The 24,650-nt window shown below is 31.0% G+C and overlaps 2 protein-coding genes across 2 annotated transcripts in view; one reads left to right on the forward strand and one right to left on the reverse strand.

Moving 5' to 3' along the window:
- The window catches only part of LOC111418453 (ankyrin-1-like), a 27,976-nt gene extending 15,011 nt beyond the window's left edge, over positions 1-12,965 (reverse strand). Inside the window, exon 1 of the mRNA XM_071199704.1 lies at positions 12,865-12,965. The gene's annotated coding sequence lies outside the window, so the exon portion shown is untranslated. The remainder of the gene's footprint in view (positions 1-12,864) is intronic.
- Positions 12,503-23,943, forward strand: LOC111418460 (putative ankyrin repeat protein RF_0381). The gene is made up of 3 exons (XM_023051003.2): positions 12,503-12,635; positions 12,719-12,788; positions 17,989-23,943. The coding sequence occupies exons 1-3, from the start codon at positions 12,549-12,551 to the stop codon at positions 19,686-19,688; spliced, it is 1,857 nt and encodes a 618-aa protein (XP_022906771.2). The 5' UTR covers positions 12,503-12,548; the 3' UTR covers positions 19,689-23,943.
- The last annotated feature ends 707 nt before the right edge of the window (positions 23,944-24,650 follow it).

Genomic DNA, 24,650 nt, shown 5'->3' on the forward strand with positions numbered 1-24,650 from the left:
ATAGGCTATCTCCGAAACTAAACGAGATAGAAAAAAAGTAGCTTACATGTCATGATCTCGTTTTTCGAGAAAATGCTAATGCCGAAAACTCCGAACAGCTATCGTCTTTTGTTTTCGCCCTATCGGCAAAAACTGAAAATTTTGCGAAAACGACAATCGCGAATATCTCACTTATTATCAAAGATGGAGTATTATAAATAAAACATTATATGGGCAACTTTTTACAAAGAATTCAGTGGCGTAGGTAGAATTTTTTTCCCATCTTTTATTTTCGAGATTTTAGACACAACTTTATTTTTTTAAATGGAAACCATAGTTGGCTATGACCTAAAATAGTTTGTTATTTTCTTCTGATAACAAATATATATAGTTTGTGGGGTATATTTCTTATAGTTATTGAATAATTAACAATAATTCATTTTGTTCTATCTCAAACTAATGTATGTATTTAAAAGTTAATGTTGCTATGGTGATAACCATACATACTATGATGGAACATAATGTATCAAATAATTACCAAAGTTTTTATTTAAAAATTCGATAACAACTCTTTCATTATGTGCTGCTACGATGCACCAGCATGTTAGGTGTCAAAGTATAACAAAACTCAATAAAACTTTACAATGAATTTCGAAAATTATGAAAAATGTAACATGATGGAATGCTATATGTTATCAGATAAGAATGCGACGTTAGCCACGGAATTATATTTCACAAGGTATCCGGAAAGAAGACAACCGCACGTAAGAACCTTCAGCCGGTTAGCAGAAAATTTAATAGATTTTTGGTCCTTCCTCAAACCACGTGCAAAAACATACCAAAATGACCTGCAAGAGGATGTAGTCAATGTGTTGGCTTCACTTGCGATAAATCCATCAACATCTTGCAGAGAAATTGAACAAGACGTCTGACCCAAAAGCCGCTGCTCCCGAATATGAAAGAAAAATATGTATAAACCATACAAAGCGGAGCTAACTCATTATTTACGTGCCGGAGATGTCAATCTAAGATTAGAATGTTGTAGATGATATTTAGAAAAATTAAATAATCTGCTGTTTGTTCAAAATGTCATCTGGACCAATGAAGTCTCTGAGTGTTCAAAGAAGGTTGGGTTTCATGTATGGTGTGCCCTTTTAGATAATAGAACAAAAAAAAATTGATACATTATGTTCCATCATAGTCTGTATAGTTATCAGCATAGCAACATTAACTTTTAAATACATACATTAGTTTTAGATAGAACAAAATGAATTTTTGTTAATTATTCAATAACTATAAGAAATATACCCCACAAACTATATATATTTGTTATCAGAAGAAAATAACAAATTATTTTAGGTCATAGCCAACTATGGTTTCCATTTAAAAAAATAAAGTTACGTCTAAAATCTCGAAAATAAAAGATAGGAAAAAAATTCTACCTACGCCACTGAATTCTTCGTAAAAAGTTGCCCATATAATGTTTTATTTATAATACTCCATCTTTGATAATAAATGAAATATTCGCGATTGTCGTTTTCGCAAAATTTTCAGTTTTTGCCGATAGGGCGAAAACAAAAGACGATAGCTGTTCGGAGTTTTCGGCATTAGCATTTTCTCGAAAAACGAGATCATGACATGTAAGCTACTTTTTTCCTATCTCCTTTAGTTTCGGAGATAGCCTATGTGGACATCGAAATTGGGACACCCTGTACACATTGAGGAATTTTTCATTAAATTCCTGAATAACTCAATGATAACATTTCTCGCCTTTCCCATAACATAGCACCAAGTGAAGTTTTTGCTGTAAAGTAAGCATTTTAAGCTGACAATACTACGGCTAATAAAGTATAAAAGCGTCAATAAAGCTTGTCACTATCAACGCCTACTAGTACAAAACAGATCACAAATAAATAAAAGCCGGCCGATTTTTTCGAAAATTGGTATTAGAGACTACCTTTTACTTTTGAACAACTTTTCCTAGTAACTTATTTCCATATCTTTTCAAATAAATGCACTTTACTCTTGTACCATTATATACAGGTTGTCCCGTTAAGCGTACGGAGCGGCTGTATCTCAACAACGGTAAGGCTTAGAGGTTTGGGAAAAAAATCCTTATAAGCAAAGTGGGCAAGAGAAATACCTGGAAATTATTTTGAAGTCGACCGCTAGGGGGCGTAACTGCCATTGAGAAACATAAAGTTCCCGCTATCTCAGAAATTTAGACGATGAGCTATAACTTTGAAAACATCATTTAATAGCTTGGATAATACCGCATCGCTTTTGTTTTGCGATATTTCTGATATTTGTCATAATAAGGGAGGGGGAGGGCAATGCGGGGAGGTGCAATTTCATATGTTTACATTTTAATATCTCCTAGACCATTTAACCGATTTGAATATTTTCGGTGTTGTTTGAAAGAGCATTTTATGCTCTTTTTAAAGATATTTTCAGTAAGACCGTTTGCTTTAAAACAAATGAGCTAGAGGGCGTTATCTGCAGCGATTACATATTTTTGATATTTTTGAAGAAAAGTTAAATGGAACGATACTATTTACTTCACAGACCATTAGTCACCTTAAAATTTGCTAAATTTTAGTGAAAACCGCATGTCGATATAACCACCCGTTCTCGAATTATAGAAGAAAATGTTAAAAACTCGAGTGCCATCAATCGGATCCAGTTACCTCATCGAGAAAAACAAATCACATAACCATGGTAACTGTAAACATGTCATTTACTAACGTAGAAGCGTATGATAGAGCGTATGATGATTTATTTTCAATGTTTTGAATACGATGCAACTGCATGGTAAAAATGTGTAATGCAATTACGACAAAGAAAGACATTTTTCTCTAGAAGTGTTTTTAAGATTGACTTAGCGATTACGGAAAACTGGTAACGTGTAGCCCATTCAGACATCTCTATGAATTCGTAAAGCACATTGGTGCGCAATCTGATCCCACATAATCTGGGAACTCCGAAAACAATTGTCCACAAGATTTCTCAAGAGAATAATGTCTCCACCACGTTCTTTTACATCAGGCCTTAACAGATACCGATTATGATAATAGACTGAACTATTACCATTGACTTTTAAATATGATTTGGGCAAATCCAAACCTTTCATCATAAATGCTATGGATGCATGAAGCATCTGTCCACAAGCTGATGTAAACTTGCATAATATGCATTCTTGGTTCGAGCAAAGCCCACATTGCTTTCACCCCTTTATCTATTGAGTAGACTAAACGACCTGACTTTTCAAGAAAAACCAATAACCAGGGAAAATATGACAAAACACTAAATACCAGTAGAAACGTGTCCAGGACCGAGACTTAAGCAGCGCTTTTTTTTCGTCGAAACTAGATTAAATAAATGCATCGAGGTTTATGGAAGGCTTTTCGCACATTAGTGAGTTATTTTTGCCAAAAATTTAAGTAATTCTAAGTGTTTTGGTTTATTTATACCGCCCCCCGTCAGGTAGCTTGGATGACTTTGAGGAAGTGCTTTCCAGAGGTCTGTCGTCTTTAAATAAAAAACAAGATAGTAACATTGTGATAGCTGGTGATTTCAATGTTCACTTTGGAACAAACGACAAGAAGTGAACTACACGACAAGAAGACTACTTTGAGAGTAGTTGACTTTCTGAGTGGCTTCAATTTGAAATCGAATTTTTTAGAACCAACTAGATTACAAAATTGTCTAGATAACCTCTTTATAAATTTTACAGATTCGACCACCTATAACATAATTGACACGTTTTTTTCTGATCACTTAGCTATAATAATGGAATTTCAAACTCCTACGGTTAATAAAGGTAAATTATATAAAACGTTTGCACCGACAACGGTTGGGGGACTCGAAACTTGTTTTGATATTATTTCAAATTATGACTTTAGTTTTGTTAATGATATGAAACCACTTTAAATAATATCTTAAGGGATACTGCTAAGTTTGCTTTTCCAACTATAACAGTCAATATTAATAAACGCGATTCACTGACCTTATCTTGGTACAATTCGGAACTTAAACAACATAAAGAAAAGCTCAGTTTTCTTTGTGATCTATACAGATTCAATAAAAGTTCGTACACACTTGCTGAACGTAACAAATGTCGTACCTAAATCTTATAAGTTGGCAGTTAGTCAAGCTAAAAGAAATGCTACTGACAAATTTATTTTGAATCACACTAATCAGTCTTCTGCCATTTGGAAAATAATCAATACTAATAAAGCCTCTCAAAGAGTCAACGAAATGGATAGTAATTTAGATGCTGAACAACTTAATGATTTCTTTTTGAATATCCCTGGTAATTTAGCTAAAAATATAAGTGGTGGTGCTGATCCTCTGTCATTATTTATTGAACATGTTAATGGTGCTAATAATAAATATTTTACATTTCAACCTTTCTCTCAAGTGGAGGTCTGGGACTCCTTCGATGCCCTCAAATCTGGAAAAACTGTTGATTTCTTTGGTCTGAATTCAATAATGTTAAAAAATGTTAAAAATTGTCTGATTCCAGTATTGACTGCTTTGTTTAACCAGTGTCTATCCGCTGGCTACTTTCCTGACGAATTTGGGATTGCAAATGTCATACCGTTATTCAAAAAAGGTGATATTAATGAGGCTTCGAACTACAGACCAATTAGTATATTACCTGTACTATCAAAAATTTTTGAAAAACTATTAAAAAATCAATTAATCAAATATTTTGAAGATAATAATATTTTTAATAAACAACAATTTGGTTTTAGAAAGGGAAAGTCCTATACAAAGCTTTATTGAGTATGTGGTCGATGGTTTCGAGACATCAAAATACACCGAAGCAAGTTTCTTAGATCTCACAAAAGCTTTTGATTGTGTGTCTCATTCAATTTTGATTCGTAAATTGTATGCGTATAATGTCGCCCCAGAGGCATGTAAACTTTTGTCATCCTATCTTACAAATAGAAAACAATTTGTTAAATTTAACTCTTTGGTATCTAACCCTGGGATTATTGATAGTGGGGTTCCCCAGGGGTCAATCTTGGCCCTATCCTATTTTTAATATATATAAATGACTTGCCTTCATTTTTGAATCCTAAAAAATCAATTTTGTATGCAGACGACACAAGTTTGTTAACTAATTTAATGTTTATTTCGGCTAGACATTGGTTGACAAGTAATCAGCTAACGTTGAATAATGATAAAGCAGTATCAATGACCTTTTCACTAAAGCACACAGATAAAAGTTTGGATTTTGATGATAGTTTCAGATTTCTGGGCGTGCATGTTGACCCCGGACTTACCTGGAGTTTTCATGGCGAAGCTTTAGCTTCTCGTTTAAACTCCACAGCCTTTTTGTTAAGACGTCTTTCTGAATTTTCTTCTACGGAGGTATTGCGCACCGCTTATTTTGCGCTTTTTCAGAGTAATCTCAGTTACGGACTACTTACCTGGGGACACGCCGCGATTAATAAAAGAATATTTAGTATACAAAGAAGAGCCATTAGAAATATAGCCAAATTAAACTATATTGAAGACTGTCGCTCTTCATTTATCAATTTAAAAATTTTGACACTGCCTTCATTATATATCTTTGAATGTTTGAAATTGTCAACTAAAAAAAAATTGGGATTTTCAGAATTACAAAACTAGGAGGGGGGGGGGGGTGACATCCGACATGATGCATTGAGACTGACCAGATCTAGGAACGCCTATAATTATTATGGAATAACATTTTTTAATAGTCTGCCTGGTAGTTATAAGAATTTAACATTTAAAGTTTTTGCAACAAGGATTAAGGATGTTTTATTGCGTAAAGCATATTACTCTATTGAAGAATTGTTGAATGATTTAGAGGCCTTTGAATGTGTTTAGTATAAGAACAGATTAACTGTTTTCGCTGCCACCACTGTTCTGACACGGATTATTATGACTGTGTATTTGTTTTTATGTAAATGTAACGTCTAATATTTTATATATTATATTTTTCGCCTTTCTTGTAAATTTTATATTGACAAATGTATGCCTTCGGGTTATTAGTATAATAAAGATTATTATTATTTTGTTTTGTTATCATTGTTGATGTTTCATTGATCCGTTGACGTTTCAACACGCCTCAAAAGTAGTTTTGAAGCAGTTCTAAGCTTGGATAAAGTATAAAGGAAGGTTCCAGAAAATAAAATTTTTGTTCTCTCTTATTTGTTTCCTAAGGTAACTTGATCCGATTAAGATATACGAATTTTTAACATTTTCTTTTATAATTCGAGAATGGATGGAGATATCGAGATGCGCTTTTCACTAATATTTAGCAAATTTTATGGTGATTAATGATCTGTGAAGTAAATAGTACCGTTCCATTTAACTTTTTTTCAAAAATCACAAAAATATGTAACCGCTGCAGATAACGCCCTCTAGCTTATTTGTTTTAAACCAAGCGGTCTTACTGAAAATATCTTTTAAAAGAGCATGAAATGCTCTTTCAAACAAGACCAAAAATATTCAAATCGGTTGAATGGTCTAGGGGAGATATTAAAATGTAAACATTTGAAAACGCATTGGCCTCCCCCTCCCTTATTATGACAGATATGAGAAATATCGCAAAACAAAAGCGATGCGGTATTATCCAAGCTACTCATTGAGGTCTTATATATAATCTAGAGTGCGTATGCTGTTGTCCCCACCACGCCTAAAATGAAGCCAGAAAGGTCGCCATGTTAGATGTACCAACTTAGCGGGAAATTCGAAATTCTTATATATACTTATGCAAGAATTTACATTATTATAAACTGGAAAGGCAGAAAATAATAACCAAAACAAAACATTAATTTTTTATTGATAAATAACACAGGCCAACAAATTTTTAAACCAAAGACTAGACTATACCTTCCAAATAATTTTCGATACCCTGAATCCGAATCTGACGTCAGAATTGCTTCATCACCTAAGATTTTCAAGATATCTTACCTAAAATATGCGAAAAACACGATTTTTCAGCACATTCAAGGCTGAATTTACATCAAAAGATAATTTTTCTCCGCGGAAGTCATTATGCCATTTAAAACTATTTCTCTGCCCCCTTAAAATCTTATATTATTCATTTAAATATTTTTCTTGATCTCTGAGAAATTGTCCCCTAAAACTAATAAATTCATCATGTTTGAAATAACATCTTTTTATTTTCCAGTTTATTTACAAGTTTTAAAATTGTGAAAATGTTAAAATGTGTTCAGGTAAAGTGACACTTGCGGTCAAGCGATTTCGCTAAAATTCAATATATGGTAATTTTTTATCATTTATTAGATGTATACGAAAGTATATGTTGGGCTATACATATCAAAAGTGTAAGTTTATATGAAACATTTGAATGTTTTCAGGTAAAGTGCCATGTCCGGTTAGTGGATTTGGTCCAAAAGTTGTTTAAGAGCTTTCGATTTTGGTTTAATAGCTATATACCAAATTTCATTACGGTAACTGATTGCGTTTTTAAGTTATCGTGTTTACACACATTATTACATACGTATGTACGTACATAAATACGCACAGGCATTTTCTGGGAATGGTCAATATCAGGACTCAGGGGACCTCAAACCGTCTATATCCATCAAAATGTCGAGGTCGAATCTGTGCACGATTACAATACTTTGTCTCATATACTTCGTATATAGTGTGAGAAAGTAAAAATTAATTTACAATATTTTTCTTTGATATACTTTATAACAATGAAACTTCATAACTTTCACTTATTCTCGAATATTTTTAAATTAATTGTTTTTTATTGTATTTAATTTTGTATTTTTAAAACTTCTTTTCTATTTATAACAGTTTAGATGTTATTTTAGTTTCTTATGATAACGATCGCGCATCAATTCATACGATCACTTAACACTCTTACGCTTATATTGAGCAGCGTTATCGTTTCTTTTCAAAGACCAGCAGTAGTCAGCCATCATTCTTTCATCCCATCTACCTTGATAGTGTCGCTCTTTTTCTTTCAAATCCTGATGGAATCGTTCACCTGTTTCTTCGCTGAAGGCTCCTACATTTTCCTGAAAGTAATCTAAATGGGAAAATAGGAAATGTAGCTTCAAACTCATTAAACAGCCTAATTTTTTAAAGTTTAATAACATTGTCGATACAATGTTTTTATATTGTGGGTCCCGATGGTTACCCAAGAAATTTTGTACAACTTCTTAACTTAACCAAGCATTTTTTGCGTTATCTGTTATTGTTCTTATAAAATCGTCATCTTTCATTAAGTTTCTTATATCAGGCCCCACGAAAATACCTTCCTTAACTTTAGCATTACTTAATTTTTGAAATGCAGACTTAAGGTATTTAAAACAGTTTCCATCAGTATTTAAGGCTTTTACGAATTGTTTGATCAAGCCTTATTTGATATGGAGTGGAGGTAACAAAATACGCTTTGTGTCAACAAGACTCTTGTAAACAACATTGTTAGAACCAACTTTCCAATCAAATCTTTCAGGCCACTTTTTTTTAATCCAATGTTGTTCTCGGTCACGACTGTCCCAAATGCAGAGAAAGCAAGGATTTTTTGTATTTCCTGATTGTAAGCCAACCAAAATATTGATCATTTTAAAGTAGTCACCACATATAAACCAGTTGTGGATGTTGTAATTGATTTTTTCGAGTACAAATTGAAGGTCTTCGTATGATTCTTTTCGCCTGGTGGAATGACCAATAGGGATTGCTGCGTATTTATTGCCGTTATGGAGCAACACTGCTTTAAGGCGTTCTTTAGAAGAATCTATAAAGAGAAGCCAGTCATCGGACTTATACACATCTACTTGATATATATTGATAAGTCCTTCTATATCATTACAATAAACTAAGGAATTTTCACTAGAAAAATATTTCAGAAATTCCTCATCTCTTCTTCTGTACGCTGTAATTTTTGTTCCGGGTAACAACATGTTCCTCTCTTTAAGTCTTGAAGCCAATAATTCAGCTGAATCTTTAGAAAGAATAAGATCGCGAATAAGATCATCTAATGAATCTTGATCAAAAAGTTCAGGGTCTTTGGCACTAACAGAATCCTCATAATCACTGTCCTTTTCACTTTCAACAGAACTCATTTCTTCCAAACAACATTCATGTTTATTAGGTGGTACTTTGTCTAATCTCGCTATTTTTCCTTTCTTGGCTGGTGTTACGCTTTGTACGTTAGAATATAATGTTTCCTTTATTTTTTTTTATTACAACCTGTTATATCACAGGCACAGAGGTAACAGTCTTCATTGTGATCCTTAGGCTCGTACCACATGGTTGGTGTAATGACAACTTCCTTTTTCATATCGTTCCAATTAATCAGAGTTAATCTACAAGTAGTACAAATAGATGTAGGTACCCACGGTTTAACTAAATTTCTCATAGATATGTTGTAACATTCTACAAATTTTTTTAATCCATTCATTAATGGTTCTGCGATAAGGACGTGTTTCGAAGTTTCCGCAAAAAAGTCACTAAAGAATAAGCTTTCCGCCTCATATTTTTTTATATTAATATTCCATCGTTTTAACCCTTTGTGTCCCGACGGTACTTTAAAGTACCGGTAATTTTAAACACTCATTTTAAACTGTAGTTATCTATTCGGCGCATTTAGAGCTGTCTGTACTTTCTACTATACAAGTGTATACAAGAAATAATCTGTATAAAAAACGTCGCAAACCGCACTGTAGGATTTTTAGGTACACTTTAAACTTATTCATCCAGATGTGAGGTTAGAAGTTTAGTGAAAAGTGGTGTTGTTGAATTTTGTTGTTTAAGAAGGTATTTCTTTGATAAATGGTTATTAGGTGTGATTATTACAGATCATTTTAAAAAGAAAACATTGAGCTTAAATTTAAAATAAGTCTCATTCCTTAATTTCAATAAACATGGTTTCTAAGAATTTTTAAATTAGCATCTTTTTTGACTCTTTTAAATGTAAGTGTTGTTTCAACATTTCTTTTCTTAATATTTTTCCAATCCAACCCAACAATTATTATACATCATTTTAAAGAGAAAGCTTTGAGCTTTAATTTAAAATAAGTCTCATTCTTGAATTTCAATAAATACGGCTTCCAGGAATTTTTAAATTAGCATCTTTTTTGACACTTTTAGGTTATACGAAAATGTTAGTTTTAACTCAATACTCGTTTTCTCAATATTTTTTCAATTCAACCCATCGATTGTTATACATCGATTTCAACAGAAAGCTTCAAGCTTCAATTTAAAATAAGTTTTATTTCTTAATTTCAATAAACACGGTTTCCAGGAATATTTGAATTAGCATCTTTTTTGAGATTTAGACTATGCGAAAATAGGGGGATTGCATATTTTGCTAAAATTTTATTCCAAAGGCCTTTACTGAGTGTATTTTGATAGCGTTTTAATTCTGTCTGATTCTGTCACAAAGTTTTAAAATGTTTGACTTCTTGGGACACAAAGGGTTAATTTTTTTTTTGTAGAAAATCCAATATGGTTGTGATTTTCATCTTATAAAACGCTATAGAGCTTAAATAAAAAATAATATGTAAATTGTCTCTTTTTGAATGAATAAATCATGAAAGCAAATGAAAGCAGTATTTTTGTAAATACTGCTATAGTTTTCCCATTAAAACTACAACTTTGCTAACAAACCAAATAAATTCATAAAAATTAACTGGATTTTGAATGTCCAGTTTCTCAATTGAATACCTCCTGGTTAAAAGATAAATGCATGGTTAAAAATTTCAACTTTAAAGCTTCATTTTTAGATATTTGATCACATTTTCGCATATTTGTTTTACTGTGCGTCAACATCGCTAACTTGATGTAACTCAACATCAGTTTATCAAGGACAGAACAAACCGATGTACATATTAATTTCAACAGATGATATCTCGAAGAAGAAAAAAGATATTTAAGTAATTGAAAAAGAGTTTTAAAGGGGAAGGGTAATAATTTCAAAACTTCTAAAAAAAATTGTTTTTTTTAACTCCCTCACGTGAACTATAACGACAAATACGACCAGAAACCGCATTTTTAACATATTTTGGCTAAGATATTTTGAAAACCTTACGTGATGAAACATTTTTGAAGTTAAATTTGGATTTAGAACGTGAAAAACCTTCGGGATAGTATAGTCTAGTTGTTGGTTTAGAAAACATTTAAATTTTTGTCGGCCTGTGTAATTATTAATTATATGATATTTTAAAAGAACTTAATAATTTTTAGCCATAACCCTTATAATTAACAAAAACTAAGAAGAAAATATTTATAGCAATTCCGATTGATCACGTTAACCTTTGCTTATAAATAATTGTTAGTTTATTTAAAAAAAACTGAACAGTCCTTAATAATAAACTTTACTTGAACTTCAATTGAAGACCTTGCTGCAAGAAGGGAGTAGCTCCATTTATCAAGAGAAGGAGTTGTCCCCTTCTTATACCGAGATCTTTAATTGTTAATTCCAAGTCAAGTAACCAGAAACATTTTATGGACTGTTGTAAATAATCGTCCAACCTATCAAATTATAAAAAAACATATGTGAAACGAAAAGAATTCGAAAACTTTCAACAAAAATCAAATTTTAATAAAAATAACAATATGTTTATGAGAATTGTGAGGTTATAATTGTAGGTACAATTGAGACTTGAAACTATAGCTAAGTTCAGGTCGGTACATCCAACATGTCTGATTTTCTGATTACCCCCACCACCACCACATACGCTCTCTAGATTATATATAAGACCTCAATGAAGCTACTAAATGATGTTGTCAAAGTTATAGCTCATCGTCTAACTTTCTGAGATAGCGGGAATTTTATGTTTCTCAATGGCAGTTACGCCCCCTAGCGGTCGAATTACGAACTTCAAAATAATTTCCAGGTATTTCTCTTGCCCTCTTTGCTTATAAGGATTTTTTTCCCAAACCTCTAAGCCTTACCGTTGTTGAGATACAGCCGCTCCGTACGCTTAACGGGACATCCTGTATGTTAAACGTATAAAATATGTTAAATGTTTCTATCCTAATCTTACCCTAAGAACTAGCAAAAATTCTTATCAAGATTAATTTTTTTCGATAAAATTAAAAATAAAAAGTTTTTTCTATTCAACACCTTTTCCGTGGACCTACTGTATATTAACATAAAGAAAATATTTACTTATAAATCATACTGACAATAAGGCAAAACGTGATATGAATTATCAATTATCATGATTCATGATCAATCTTCTTATCGTTTAAGAACTAACAAATATTGTATAATTATTTTATTTTTAATTAAAGATAAAATTATGATTCATGTTTTAAAATTTCAATATTAAAGAATTAAGGTCTTGTTTATAACATGAGTTTAACAAATAGTAGTAGTAACACAGATATTTACAATTTTAATTTGCAATACCTGTAAATGTGAAAATTGCAAGTTTATCACATTTTATTTGTATTTGTTCTTTATTAATTATACATTTCAGTATCTTTATAGTTTATGGTATTGTTTCTTTACTTTGAATTATTTATCAAAGATTATTTTATCGCTCAGAAAAGGCATATTTTAGATTAGATTGGATGTATTTTAGCTATATCAATTATACATTATGTTTCATTCCTTTTGTTCATATTTAATTTACCTTCATAAATTGTTAAAGATGAATGAAAAGTGTGATTGTGGTAACATTCCGTTGGTAAGTATAGATGTTAGATAATAAGTAGAACATGAATTTGTTGTTGGCTTAAAATTAACGCAACACTTTTTTGAATGTCATAGGAAACACTCGCACGTTCTCAACAGAGTTGTACTACCACTCAAAATGAAGCAAATGATGAAAAAAGTACAGGTAAAAGCATTTAGTGAAACTATTACCAAACATTTCAAGCATAACAAAATTAAAAGAAAAATGTATTTTTCACTACCTTAAGAGTTAAATCTGGATAAATTTCTGTTCTTTGGTACCGGAAAATCACATTCTATCAGAATTATTTTTAATGTAAATTCACCTCCTAATAGTCTAGACAAAAACAAGTCTGCACAAACAAAATTATCACAAAACTAATAGACACTGCGTAATTCTTTGTCATCCTTACGAGGACACAAACAGAATCTTAACCGTGTTGTGAAATTTTTGCTATAACTGTGGGTTGCGTTCTTTTCTGTTCGTGTGCATTTTCTAATTCTAATAATATTCTGATAATTATTTCTTGACTAATGTCTTGACTAATGCAATTCAGGTTTAGTTTTGTGTGCAACATTTTTCAGATTCTTTTACAAAAATTAAAATGGTAATAGTATTTTTTTAACTGCCATTTTTTCGAAGAAAGCTGATAATTGACATAGGGTGTTCCACATGAAAAAAACTCAGAATTTACGTAGCATCCATAAATGCAACAAAAAAATGGGGGCTCCTATTTTAAAATGTCAACTTAGGCATGGTATCTCAATTTTGGGACACCTGTACATTTCAATTTTAACTCAAAAAATGCGCGTTAAAAAATATAACCTAGATATCCAAGAATTTTTTCTGGAACAATATACCTCAAATTTTTATCGAATTGATTTCATGCTTTATGTGCACAGTGTATACAGGTGTCTCACATAACTAAGTAGTTCGTTAGTGATGGAACGGATAGTGATTTTGCGAAGAATCGGATATTCGGCATCCCCTTTGGCCGGATATGCGGCATATCTGTCCGGCCATTATGGTTATAATTTCTGGTACATATCTGAATTTTCTCTTAACTCTAACAAGAGGATACTTTAATTAATAATTAGCGATATTTCCACAAGGATCCTTCAAGAAATGAATTTTATAGCGAATTTTGAAAATTATCGATGAAAATTGCAACATCGAAAATTTTATCAGAACTTCAAATATCGTTTTCTCAAGAACTAAAACTTATTTTTCAAAACGTGTTGGTTCATTGAAAAGAGGACACTTTTATGAACATTTTGCTAAATTTGCATACTCATATTCCAAGAAATCGATTTTATACGAATTTTTAAAACTTAATCGGCTAGAATTGCAAAATTCAAAAAAACTTTCGATCATTTCAAAAATTTATTTCTCAAGAACTGAAAGTGATTTTTCAAATCGGCTTGTTGCATTAAAAAGGGGATTCTTTAATTAATAATTGGTGATATTTCCACAAGGGTCCTTCAAGAAATTAATTTTATAGCGAATTTTGAAGGTTATCGATGAAAATTGCAACATCGAAAATTTTATTAAAACTTCAAAAATTGTTTTCTCAAAAACTAAAAGTTAATTTTCAAAACCAGTTGCTTCATTGGAAAGAGGACAGTTTTATTAACACTTTGGAAAATTTTCATACTCATATTCCAAGAACTGGATTTTATACGAATTTTTAAAATTTAATCTGCGAAAATTGCAAAATTCGAAAAAATTGTCGATCATTTCAAAAATTTTTTTCTCAAGAACTGAAAGTGATTTTTCAAATCGGCTTGTTGCATTAAAAAGGGGATACTTTAATTAATAATTGGCGATATTTATACAAGGGTCCTTCAAGAAATTAATTTTATAGCGAATTTTGAAGGTTATCTTTAAAAAGTGTAACATCGAAAATTTTATCAAAACTTCAAAAATTGTTTTCTCAAAAACTAAAAGTTAATTTTCAAAACCGGTTGGTTCATTGGAAAGAGGACACTTTTATTAACACTTTGAGAATTTTTAAAACTTAAAATCATCTAAAACGGCAAAATTCGAAAAAACTTTCGATCATTTCAAAAATTTATTTCTCAAGAACTGAAAGTGATTTTTCAAAACGGCTTGTTGCATTAAAAAGGGGATACTTTAATTAATAATTGGTGATATTTCCACAAGGATCCTTCAAGAAATTAATTTTATAGCGAATTTTGAAGGTTATCGATGAAAATTGCAACATCGAAAATTTTATCAAAACTTCAAAAATTGTTTTCTCAAAAATTAAAAGTTAATTTTCAAAACCGGTTGGTTCATTGGAAAGAGGACACTTTTCTTAACACTATCGGGAATTTTCATACTCATATTGCAAGAACTGGATTTTATACGAATTTTTAAAACTTAATCGGCTAAAATTTCAAAATTCGAAAAAATTGTCGATCATTTCAATAATTTATTTCTCAAGAACTGAAAGTGATTTTTCAAAACGGCTTTTTGCATTAAAAAGAGGATACTTTAATTAATAATTGTTATTGGTGATATTTCCACAAGGGTCCTTCAAGAAATTAATTTTATAGCGAATTTTGAAGGTTAACGATGAAAATTGCAACATCGAAAATTTTACCAAAACTTTAAAAATTGTTTTCTCAAAAACTAAAAGTTAATTTTCAAAACCGGTTGGTTCATTGGAAAGAAGACACTTTTATTAACATGTTGGGAAATTTTCGTACTCATATTCCAAGTACTGTATTTTGTACGAATTTTTAAAACTTAATCGGCTAAAATTGCAAAATTCAAAAAAATTGTCGATCATTTCAATAATTTATTTCTCAAGAACTGAAAGTGATTTTTCAAAACGGCTTTTTGCATTAAAAAGAGGATACTTTAATTAATAATTGTTATTGGTGATATTTCCACAAGGGTCCTTCAAGAAATTAATTTTATAGCGAATTTGAAGGTTATCGATGAAAATTGCAACATCGAAAATTTTTTCAAATCTTCAAAAATTGTTTTCTCAAAAACTATAAGTTAATTTTCAAAACCAGTTAGTTCATTGGAAAGAGGACACTTTTATTAACACTTTGGGGATTTTCATACTCATATTCCAAGAACTGTATTTTATACGAATTTTTAAAACTTAATCGGCTAAAATTGCAAAATTCGAAAAAATTTTCGATCATTTCAAAAATTTATTTCTCAAGAACTGAAAGTGATTTGTCAAAACGGCTTTTTGCATTAAAAAGGGGATACTTTAATTAATAATTGATGATATTTCCACAAGGATCCTTCAAGGATCCACTACTAGGGTACACTATTTGTACAGTTTTGAAGTTTTGGTATGGGTTGTTCTTTCGAAACTTTCGATCTCAAATATTTTCAAGATGGCTGCTACCTCCGATCTACCGGAAGTAGACCATAACTTCGTTATTTTGAATGGAACGCTACAGTTTTTATTACACTTTTTAATTGTACATAAAAAAATATGTTGACTTTCATAAAAGTTATTAAATAGGAGTAACTTTTATCAAAGTCAACATATTTTTTGGCATATAATTAAAAGGTGTAATAAAAACTATAGCATTCTATTTAAAATAACGTAGTTATGGTCTACTTTCGGTAGACCGGAATTGCGACCATCTTGAAAATGTTTTAGATCGAAAGTTCCGAATGAACAACCCATACCAAAATTTCAAACCTCTATGAATAGTGGAACCTTAAAATGTTTTAACGAACCAGCTACGTGAGACACCTGTATATATTATATTATATAACTATATATACTTATTGTTAGGGTACATGAAATAAATGCACCATGTTTTCAGAGTTACATTAGCTTAAATATCCAACCCAATCCACAACAAAATCTTAGTTTCGCTATTATTTTCAAATATTCGTTTCAAAATCCTAAATTTTGTTTCAAGTACTATTTATACAGTGTGTCCCCGGATAGGTGAAACGACTCTTATAAAAGGTAAAATTTTTTCTATATTAATTGTAATTTTTTGGGGTTTAGCCCTGCTTGATGAAAGACTAATTTTGAACATATTTTCAACTTTTAAAAAACAAGTGAGTCTTGAGAGTGAAAGAAAAACTTTTTTTGTAACAGGTAAAGTACCTTTTCTGTTTACAGTACGTGAAAGTGTTACTAAGAAATTTTGTTCAGAATGAAAAACTATGCCCATATGCAAATTTTCGAAATGATCGGCCTACTTTGATAAAAATCCATATCAAACAATTTTATTTCTAAAAAGACTGCCATGGAAAAACAAAATTGCTTTCCTGTCAATGTTAATCTGCCAAACTGTAATTTAGTAAACTTAAAGTGTTTTTAAAATACAATGTTCACATTAGAGGAAAAAGTTTACGTGATTCAATGTTATGAAACCGGGGAAAAACCGATAAATATGGCTATTACTTTATTTAGTGGAAAATTTTCAAATACTGGAATTAAAAGAAGTACTTGTTGGCGTTTAATCAAAAGATTTCTTACAGCAGGAAGTATTCACTCTAAAAAAAATTATGATGAAACTGATTAACTGTTAATTATGATTAACTGTTTTCTTTTGTGGGCGAAAACACAATTAATTTTTTGTGAACATTTTAACAACGGTTTGTTTATTTCTTCCGAACAATTTGAATCTCAAAACAAAAAATCTTGATAAAGTATCTAATCTTATAAAGAGGCCGATGATTCCGAAAATTTGCATATGGCCATAACTTTTTATTCTGAATAAAATTTCTTAGTAACATTTTACCATACTGTAAACAGAAAAGGTACTTTACCTGACACACAAGAAGTTTTCGCTTCAGTGTCAACACTCACTTAAACTTTTAAGACTTGAAAATATGTTTAAAATTAGTCTTTAACTAAGCAGGGCTGAACCCCAAAAGATGACAATTAATATCGAAAAAAAATTACATTTTATAAGAGTCGTTTCACCTATCCGGGGACACACTGTAGATGAAATAAATCCTAGCTAACCATTAAGGAGATATTATAGTGGTATTAAACATTTTCAACTTCATTTAGTTGTAATTAGATTTTTGGCCAGATATTTATAACTTCCTAACACTTTCTCCTGCAAATCTAATCACTTCTTTCTCCTGCAAATCTAATCAAATGCCAATCTTCGCATTCATGTTCCCAAATACAATTTTATCATTTCTAGAGGTTTATTTGCGCTTTTAGCTTGTTCAGCGTCTTCACGTTCTATGTTCCAATAAACTAATTAACCTGCTTATAGGGTCTAATTTAATGCTTATAGGCTCTAATTTTGGCTCATCTTTTATCCACATCCAGATTTAACTTGAATTTTAATGAAATATACAAATTTTCTTTATTAAATTCTTAAGCATTTTCTTATCAATATAATTTAATATTTAGGTTCTAAAAAACTTTCAAGGGGTAATTCCGCTATGAACAATTACCAACAAAGACGCTTACATCGTGCTGTTATGGCCAATGATCTTAAATTAAGTCGATCGCTAATTCAAAATGGAACAGATGTTAACGCTAGAAACTTTTGGTCAGAAACACCATTACACATCGTCTCTACCAATGGAAACCTTGAACTGGGCAAATTGTTAATCGAAAATGGAGCGGATGTTAACGCAAAAACCAATTATGAATACACCCCTTTGCTAATTGCTTGTATTAATGAAAATATTTATGTGGCTCGACTCTTACTGGAAAATGAAGCAGATGTTAATGCTAAAGATAAAGTTGGGCAAACATCTTTACATATAGCCGCAATGTATGGAAATATCGAATTGGGTAGCTTGTTATTGGAATATAAAGCAGATATTAAAATTAAGGATAATAATAAAATTATACCTTTAGTTTTAGCCGCTACACATAAAAAGTTAAATTTTTGTCAGTTTCTAGCCAAAAATGCTGTTAACACTAGGCCCAAAAATAGACACTTACAATTTTATCCTATTCGTGAAAATATTGTTGTGAGTCAACAGTTAATCGAAAATGAAACGAATATTTGTGCCAAGAACAACGACGAATCATCCTTACAATTTACCACAATAAACAATAACCTTGAATTTAGTCGTCCACTTTTTGACGACGATTACGCTAAGAATTATTGGACAGAAACACCACTACACATTGCAGCTAGCAATGGAAATATTAAATTAGTTCGACTACTAATTGAAAATGAGGCAGATGTTAACGCTAAAACCAACTATAATTACACACCCTTATTATTTGCTGCTATAAGTGGAAGTACTGTTGTATTAAGATTGCTACTGGAAAATCGGGCGGACGTTAACGCTGAAGATGAATTCGGCCACACATCTTTACACCTTGCCACTTTATTCAATAATGTTAAATGTTGTCAAATACTAATTGAAAGTGGAGCGGATGTTAACGCTAGGACATATTCGTTAAAAACGCCTTTACACATCGCCGCCACGCGAGGAAGTATTGAAATAGGACGATTGCTACTGAAAAATGGAGCTGATAGTAGAGCCAAGGATAATAGAAAAAAATCCCCTTTAATTGTTGCCACTAAGTATAAAAATGTTCAATTTTGCCGCTTGCTAATCGAAAATGCTTCAAATAATAATACTAACTCGAACTGTTTAAGAAACTTAAACCTTACCCGTATTGTCCATCGAAACATTAATAATGACCAACAGCTAATTGAAAATAATCAAGCAAGACTTAATCGTCAACAAACACCTTTTCACATTTCAACTATGCGTCGAAATATTGAGTTAGGTCGATTATTACTGAGAAATGGAGGGAATATTAACGTTATAACTAATCATAGAGAAACACTCTTACATTTTGCGGCAAGTGAAGGAAACGTGGAATTGGGACACCAGTTACTCAAAAATGGATCGAATGTTAACGCTAACAATATCTACGAACAAACGCCTTTACATATTGCTGCTATACGTGGTAATATTAAATTTGGACGTTTGCTACTGGAAAATGGTGCGGATCTTACAGCTAAGGATAATAACAACAGAACACCTTTACTCGTTGCCATTAAGCACAAAAATATAAAATTTGTTTTATTCCTAATCAAAAATGCTTTAAATGTTTACACTAAGACTAACTCTGAATAAACACTCTAACGAAAGGTATAGATTTTTAACTCATCTTAATAACATTCGATGCATACTCAGTATAACCAACAATCGTGTTCTTTCGTAACTCAACGTTTCATTCGTGAGTTATGTGTTATCATTATACCATTCCCCACATCTGTTAAGCTCTGTTTGAACTCGTACATCCTGGACCTTGGTTTATCTCAACGCCATGTAAGTTTTTGAACTAAGTGCATCGTTAATGATATACTCTTATCGTTTTGCCATTTGTTGGCATGTATTTATTTCTCCAAATAAGATCTTATGATAATCTTTCCGATTTATTTGCATATGATTTTGTTCATTACAATATTGCAGAGAGCTGGACACAGGTTGCCTCATTCATTCATATGTACTGGACTCAGCGTTGCCAACCTATGCCGACCAAATGTCGGTAAAATCAATGGTAAAAAATCGGTAGGTTTAAATACAAAGGCAGAAAATGTTGTTTGGTAAAAGTTAATAAATGAATTTATATACATATACAGGTGACCCATATCTTCTGCATTAGAACATTATACGGTTCCTGTGCGGTTATTATCGCTTCAGAATAATATATCCTGTATATAAGTTACGAGTTACACACGGGAGATTGTATTTTTTTAAAATCGCGGGATGATGTTACAAAAAACTTTTAAAATAAAATTTGTAACAAATTTTATTCTTAACAATTTTGGTCTTTTACAGTTTTGCTCTTAGATGGGTCAATATCAAGCAAAATACAAAAATATGAAAAATTGTTTCTTTTTCAAGTTATTAAAGAAAACGCTTAGGAATCGAAGCATGTTACAAAAGAACTTTTATAACAAAAATTGTTGCAAATTTTATTGTTAACAATATTGCTCTATTGCACTTTTGCCCTTAGATACGTCAATATCGAGATAGATACGAAAATATGAAAATTTTATGAATTTATTGCTTTTTCAAGTTATTAAAGGTAATAACTAGAAATAATATAATAGGAGCATGCTATAGGAAATCTTTTATAACAAAAATTGTTGCAAATTTTATTGTTAACAATATTGCTATGTTGCACTTTTACTCTTAAATGCGTCAATATCGAGATAAATACGAAAATATGAAAATCGTATGAATTTGATGCTCTTTCAAGTTATTAAAGGTAACACTGGAGAATCGGAGCTTGCTATAAGAAAACTTTCATAACAAAACTTATTGCAAATTTTATTGTTAACAATATTGCTACCTTGCACTTTTACTCTTAGATACGTCAATATCGAGGTAGATACGAAAATATGAAAATTTGATGAATTTGTTGTTTTTTCAAGTTATTAAAGGTAACCCTTAGCAATCGTAGCAAGTTACAAAAAAACTTTTAGCACAAAAGTTGTAATAAATTTTATTGTTAACAATATTGCTCTCTTGTACTTTTGCTCTTAGATACGTCAATATCGAGATAGATACGAAAATATGAAAATTTGATGAATTTGTTGCTCTTTCAAGTTATTAAAGGTAACACTTGAGAATCGGAGCTTGCTATAAGAAAACTTTTATAATAAAAATTGTTGCAAATTTTATTGTTAACAATATTGCTATGTTGCACTTTTACTCTTAGATGCGTGAATATCGAGATAAATACGAAAATATGAAAATCGTATGAATTTGATGCTCTTTCAAGTTATTAAAGGTAACACTTGAGAATCGGAGCTTGCTATAAGAAAACTTTTATAATAAAAATTGTTGCAAATTTTATTGTTAACAATATTGCTATCTTGCACTTTTACTCTTAGGTACGTCAATATCGAGGTAGATACGAAAATATGAAAATTTGATGAATTTGTTGCTCTTTCAAGTTATTAAAGGTAACACTTGAGAATCGGAGCTTGCTATAAGAAAACTTTTATAATAAAAATTGTTGCAAATTTTATTGTTAACAATATTGCTATGTTGCACTTTTACTCTTAGATGCGTGAATATCGAGATAAATACGAAAATATGAAAATTGTATGAATTTGTTGCTCTTTCAAATTATTAAAGGTAACACTTGAGAATCGGAGCTTGCTATAAGAAAACTTTTATAATAAAAATTGTTGCAAATTTTATTGTTAACAATATTGCTATCTTACACTTTTGCTCTTAGATACGTCAATATCGAGGTAGATACGAAAATATGAAAATTTGATGAATTTGTTGTTTTTTCAAGTTATTAAAGGTAACCCTTAGGAATCGCAGCATATTACAAAAAAACTTTTAGCACAAAAGTTGTAACAAATTTTATTGTTAACAATATTGCTCTCTTGTACTTTTGCTCTTAGATACGTCAATATCGAGATAGATACGAAAATATGAAAATTTTATGAGTTTATTGCTTTTTCAAGTTATTAAAGGTAACACTTGGGAATAGGAACATGCTATAGGAAATCTTTTATAACAAAAATTGTTGCAAATTTTATTGTTAACAATATTGCTATGTTACACTTTTACTCTTCGATGCGTCAATATCGAGATAAATACGAAAATAAGAAAATTGTATGCATTTGTTGCTCTTTCAAGTTATTAAAGGTAACACTTGAGAATCGGAGGTTGCTATAAGAAAACTTTTATAACAAAAATTGTTGCAAATTTTATTGTTAACAATATTGCTATCTTACACTTTTGCTCTTAGATACGTCAATATCGAGATAGATACGCGTTTACTTATGACGCGTATTGTATATACCAACGATCTGACAACGTTGCTCGAGCGACATTGCCATATCGTTGGTATATATACTTTTATGCAATATAAGTAGGGTATTCCTATAAGGTACAATTTCTGTCGCAATTGTATTGATTTTAAGTACGATGTGTTTCATAATATTTTGTTAAAATTTTGAAAATCGGTAGATTAAGTGGTATATCGGTAGACTACCTTCTATATCGGTAGATCTACCGATAAATCGGTAAGGTTGGCAACGCTGACTGGACTGCTCTTTCCAGTTTTAGCATTGAGTACTGATTACTAAATTTTAAACTACTGAAATGTTGGTTGGTGAGGCAACCAACATTTCACCAAAGATTGGAACACCTCCGTTATAAATTGTGTTCCCAAAAAAGAATTATCACCAGGGTCCTATTTTAGAAGAATTTAGAAGTGGCGGAAAGGTCAGCTCTTAGATGCATCACACGTATCCGACACCCGCAAACCACTCTTCAATCTATTGACACCTGTAAAAACCTCTTCTCTTACTACCCAATCCAGCCACTACTTCCTTCATCTTCTACGTAAACTATCACGAAACTAAGAAACAAGATTCAAACCAAGATTATCCTGGTCAGAGAGACTGTCGATAGCCCTTGTAATAACGTTTAAATAGCATTATTACTCCTAACCTACTTAATATTAATAACATTTATTTAGCTTTGCAATTAATCATATCTTATACCCTTTTGGGCCAACGTTTTTTTATAGACATATATTTTTTTCTTTCTTATTGTATAAATTTAGTTTGCTAGTCTAAACAAACATCTCAAATATGCAGAGTTAAATTTAAAAAGTCATAACAACGATGTTTATAGAAAATAATAAATTATTACTATTTAATTAATATTATAATAAATTATAGCACGTTAAATCTTCATTAAATTTCCTTTAAAATGTTCTTTATTTAATACTGATTTCTCAATTCGTTCTTAAGATACGCTTTTTTAAAATTTATGTTTCATGACTACAACAATCAAACATAATGCACTATAACAAATTTGCTTTAAATTGTTGTAGTAATTAACAAAAACGCAAAAGACTCTCAAATTGAACAATAAGTACGATGTTCGAGAATCATTAAATTATAGTAAAAAGCAGAATAAACCACCATATAACACACTAAGGTTTCATCAACTAATAAAAGTCGAATCCAAGTTATTCAACAGAAAAATACAGTGAAAAATGTATTAATGTCGACGAGAACAGAAGGAGCAGACATCAGTGTGTTCGTAAAGTAACGGATATATTCGATAAAATCATTATAAACGATTTATGGAAAAGTCCCTGAAACGGGTATAAACATTTAAATTTTTTGCGATTGTTTAGTGTAGATTTTAAATATCTTCCGCCATTTTTAAGCGAGTTATGACGTCATCGGTATTTTTTTCAAATGGCAATCCATTTTCCAATTCCATTTTTATTACGGAATATGAAAGAAGATTTTTTTCTAAATCTAATACAGCCAATATTAATATTAAATAAAATTCGTTTTTGCAGTTAAATGGATTTTTATTTAAATTTTTCTCTCAACCGGTTTCGCTATGTATTTACAGCATCTTCAGGAGATTACCTATTTTAATACAAATATTCTTATGTAAATATTAAATTAACATGTTACATTATATTATATTATATAATTTTTTAATTAAGGTGGAGATTTTGATGGTTATGGGTAGGATGTAGAAGGATAGGTATGATGTCCATGGGATCCAGAGTTATTGCGATAACAAAATGACATCTTGTTTTGAAATTCTTGTTTAATCTGGGGGGTATTATTAGGGTAGGTTGTAATATAGAATCTATAGATTATTAAGGTAGGGGTTATAGGGGTGATGTCCATGGGATTCAGAGTAGTGCGATTTCAGAACGACATCTTATTCTTAAATCCTCGTCTCTCTGGGGGATATTTATTGGGTAGAGGTAAATTATAGATTCTGTACATATTGTTAGGGATTGTTATGGGATGAGGATAGGGTGGAAAGGATGGGGGTGATGTCCATGGGACCCAGATTAGTGCGACTTCAAAATGACATCGTGTTTTGAAGTCCTCCTCTATCTGGGGGTTTACGGGGTGGGGTGTAGGGTTGTTTTAGGAAAGAATAGAGTGGTTTGTATGTTGTCTGGATTTGGTCATTAAGACATGCCAAGTCAGGGTTATTATTGATGAATTTTTTGATTTCATATCCTTCAAGAATTTCCATGAGATATCCTTTGTTAATGTGATGTAGTATTTTTGTATT

The sequence above is a fragment of the Onthophagus taurus genome, chromosome 11 (assembly GCF_036711975.1).
Source record: "Onthophagus taurus isolate NC chromosome 11, IU_Otau_3.0, whole genome shotgun sequence".
Taxonomy (NCBI): Eukaryota; Metazoa; Arthropoda; class Insecta; order Coleoptera; family Scarabaeidae; genus Onthophagus; species Onthophagus taurus.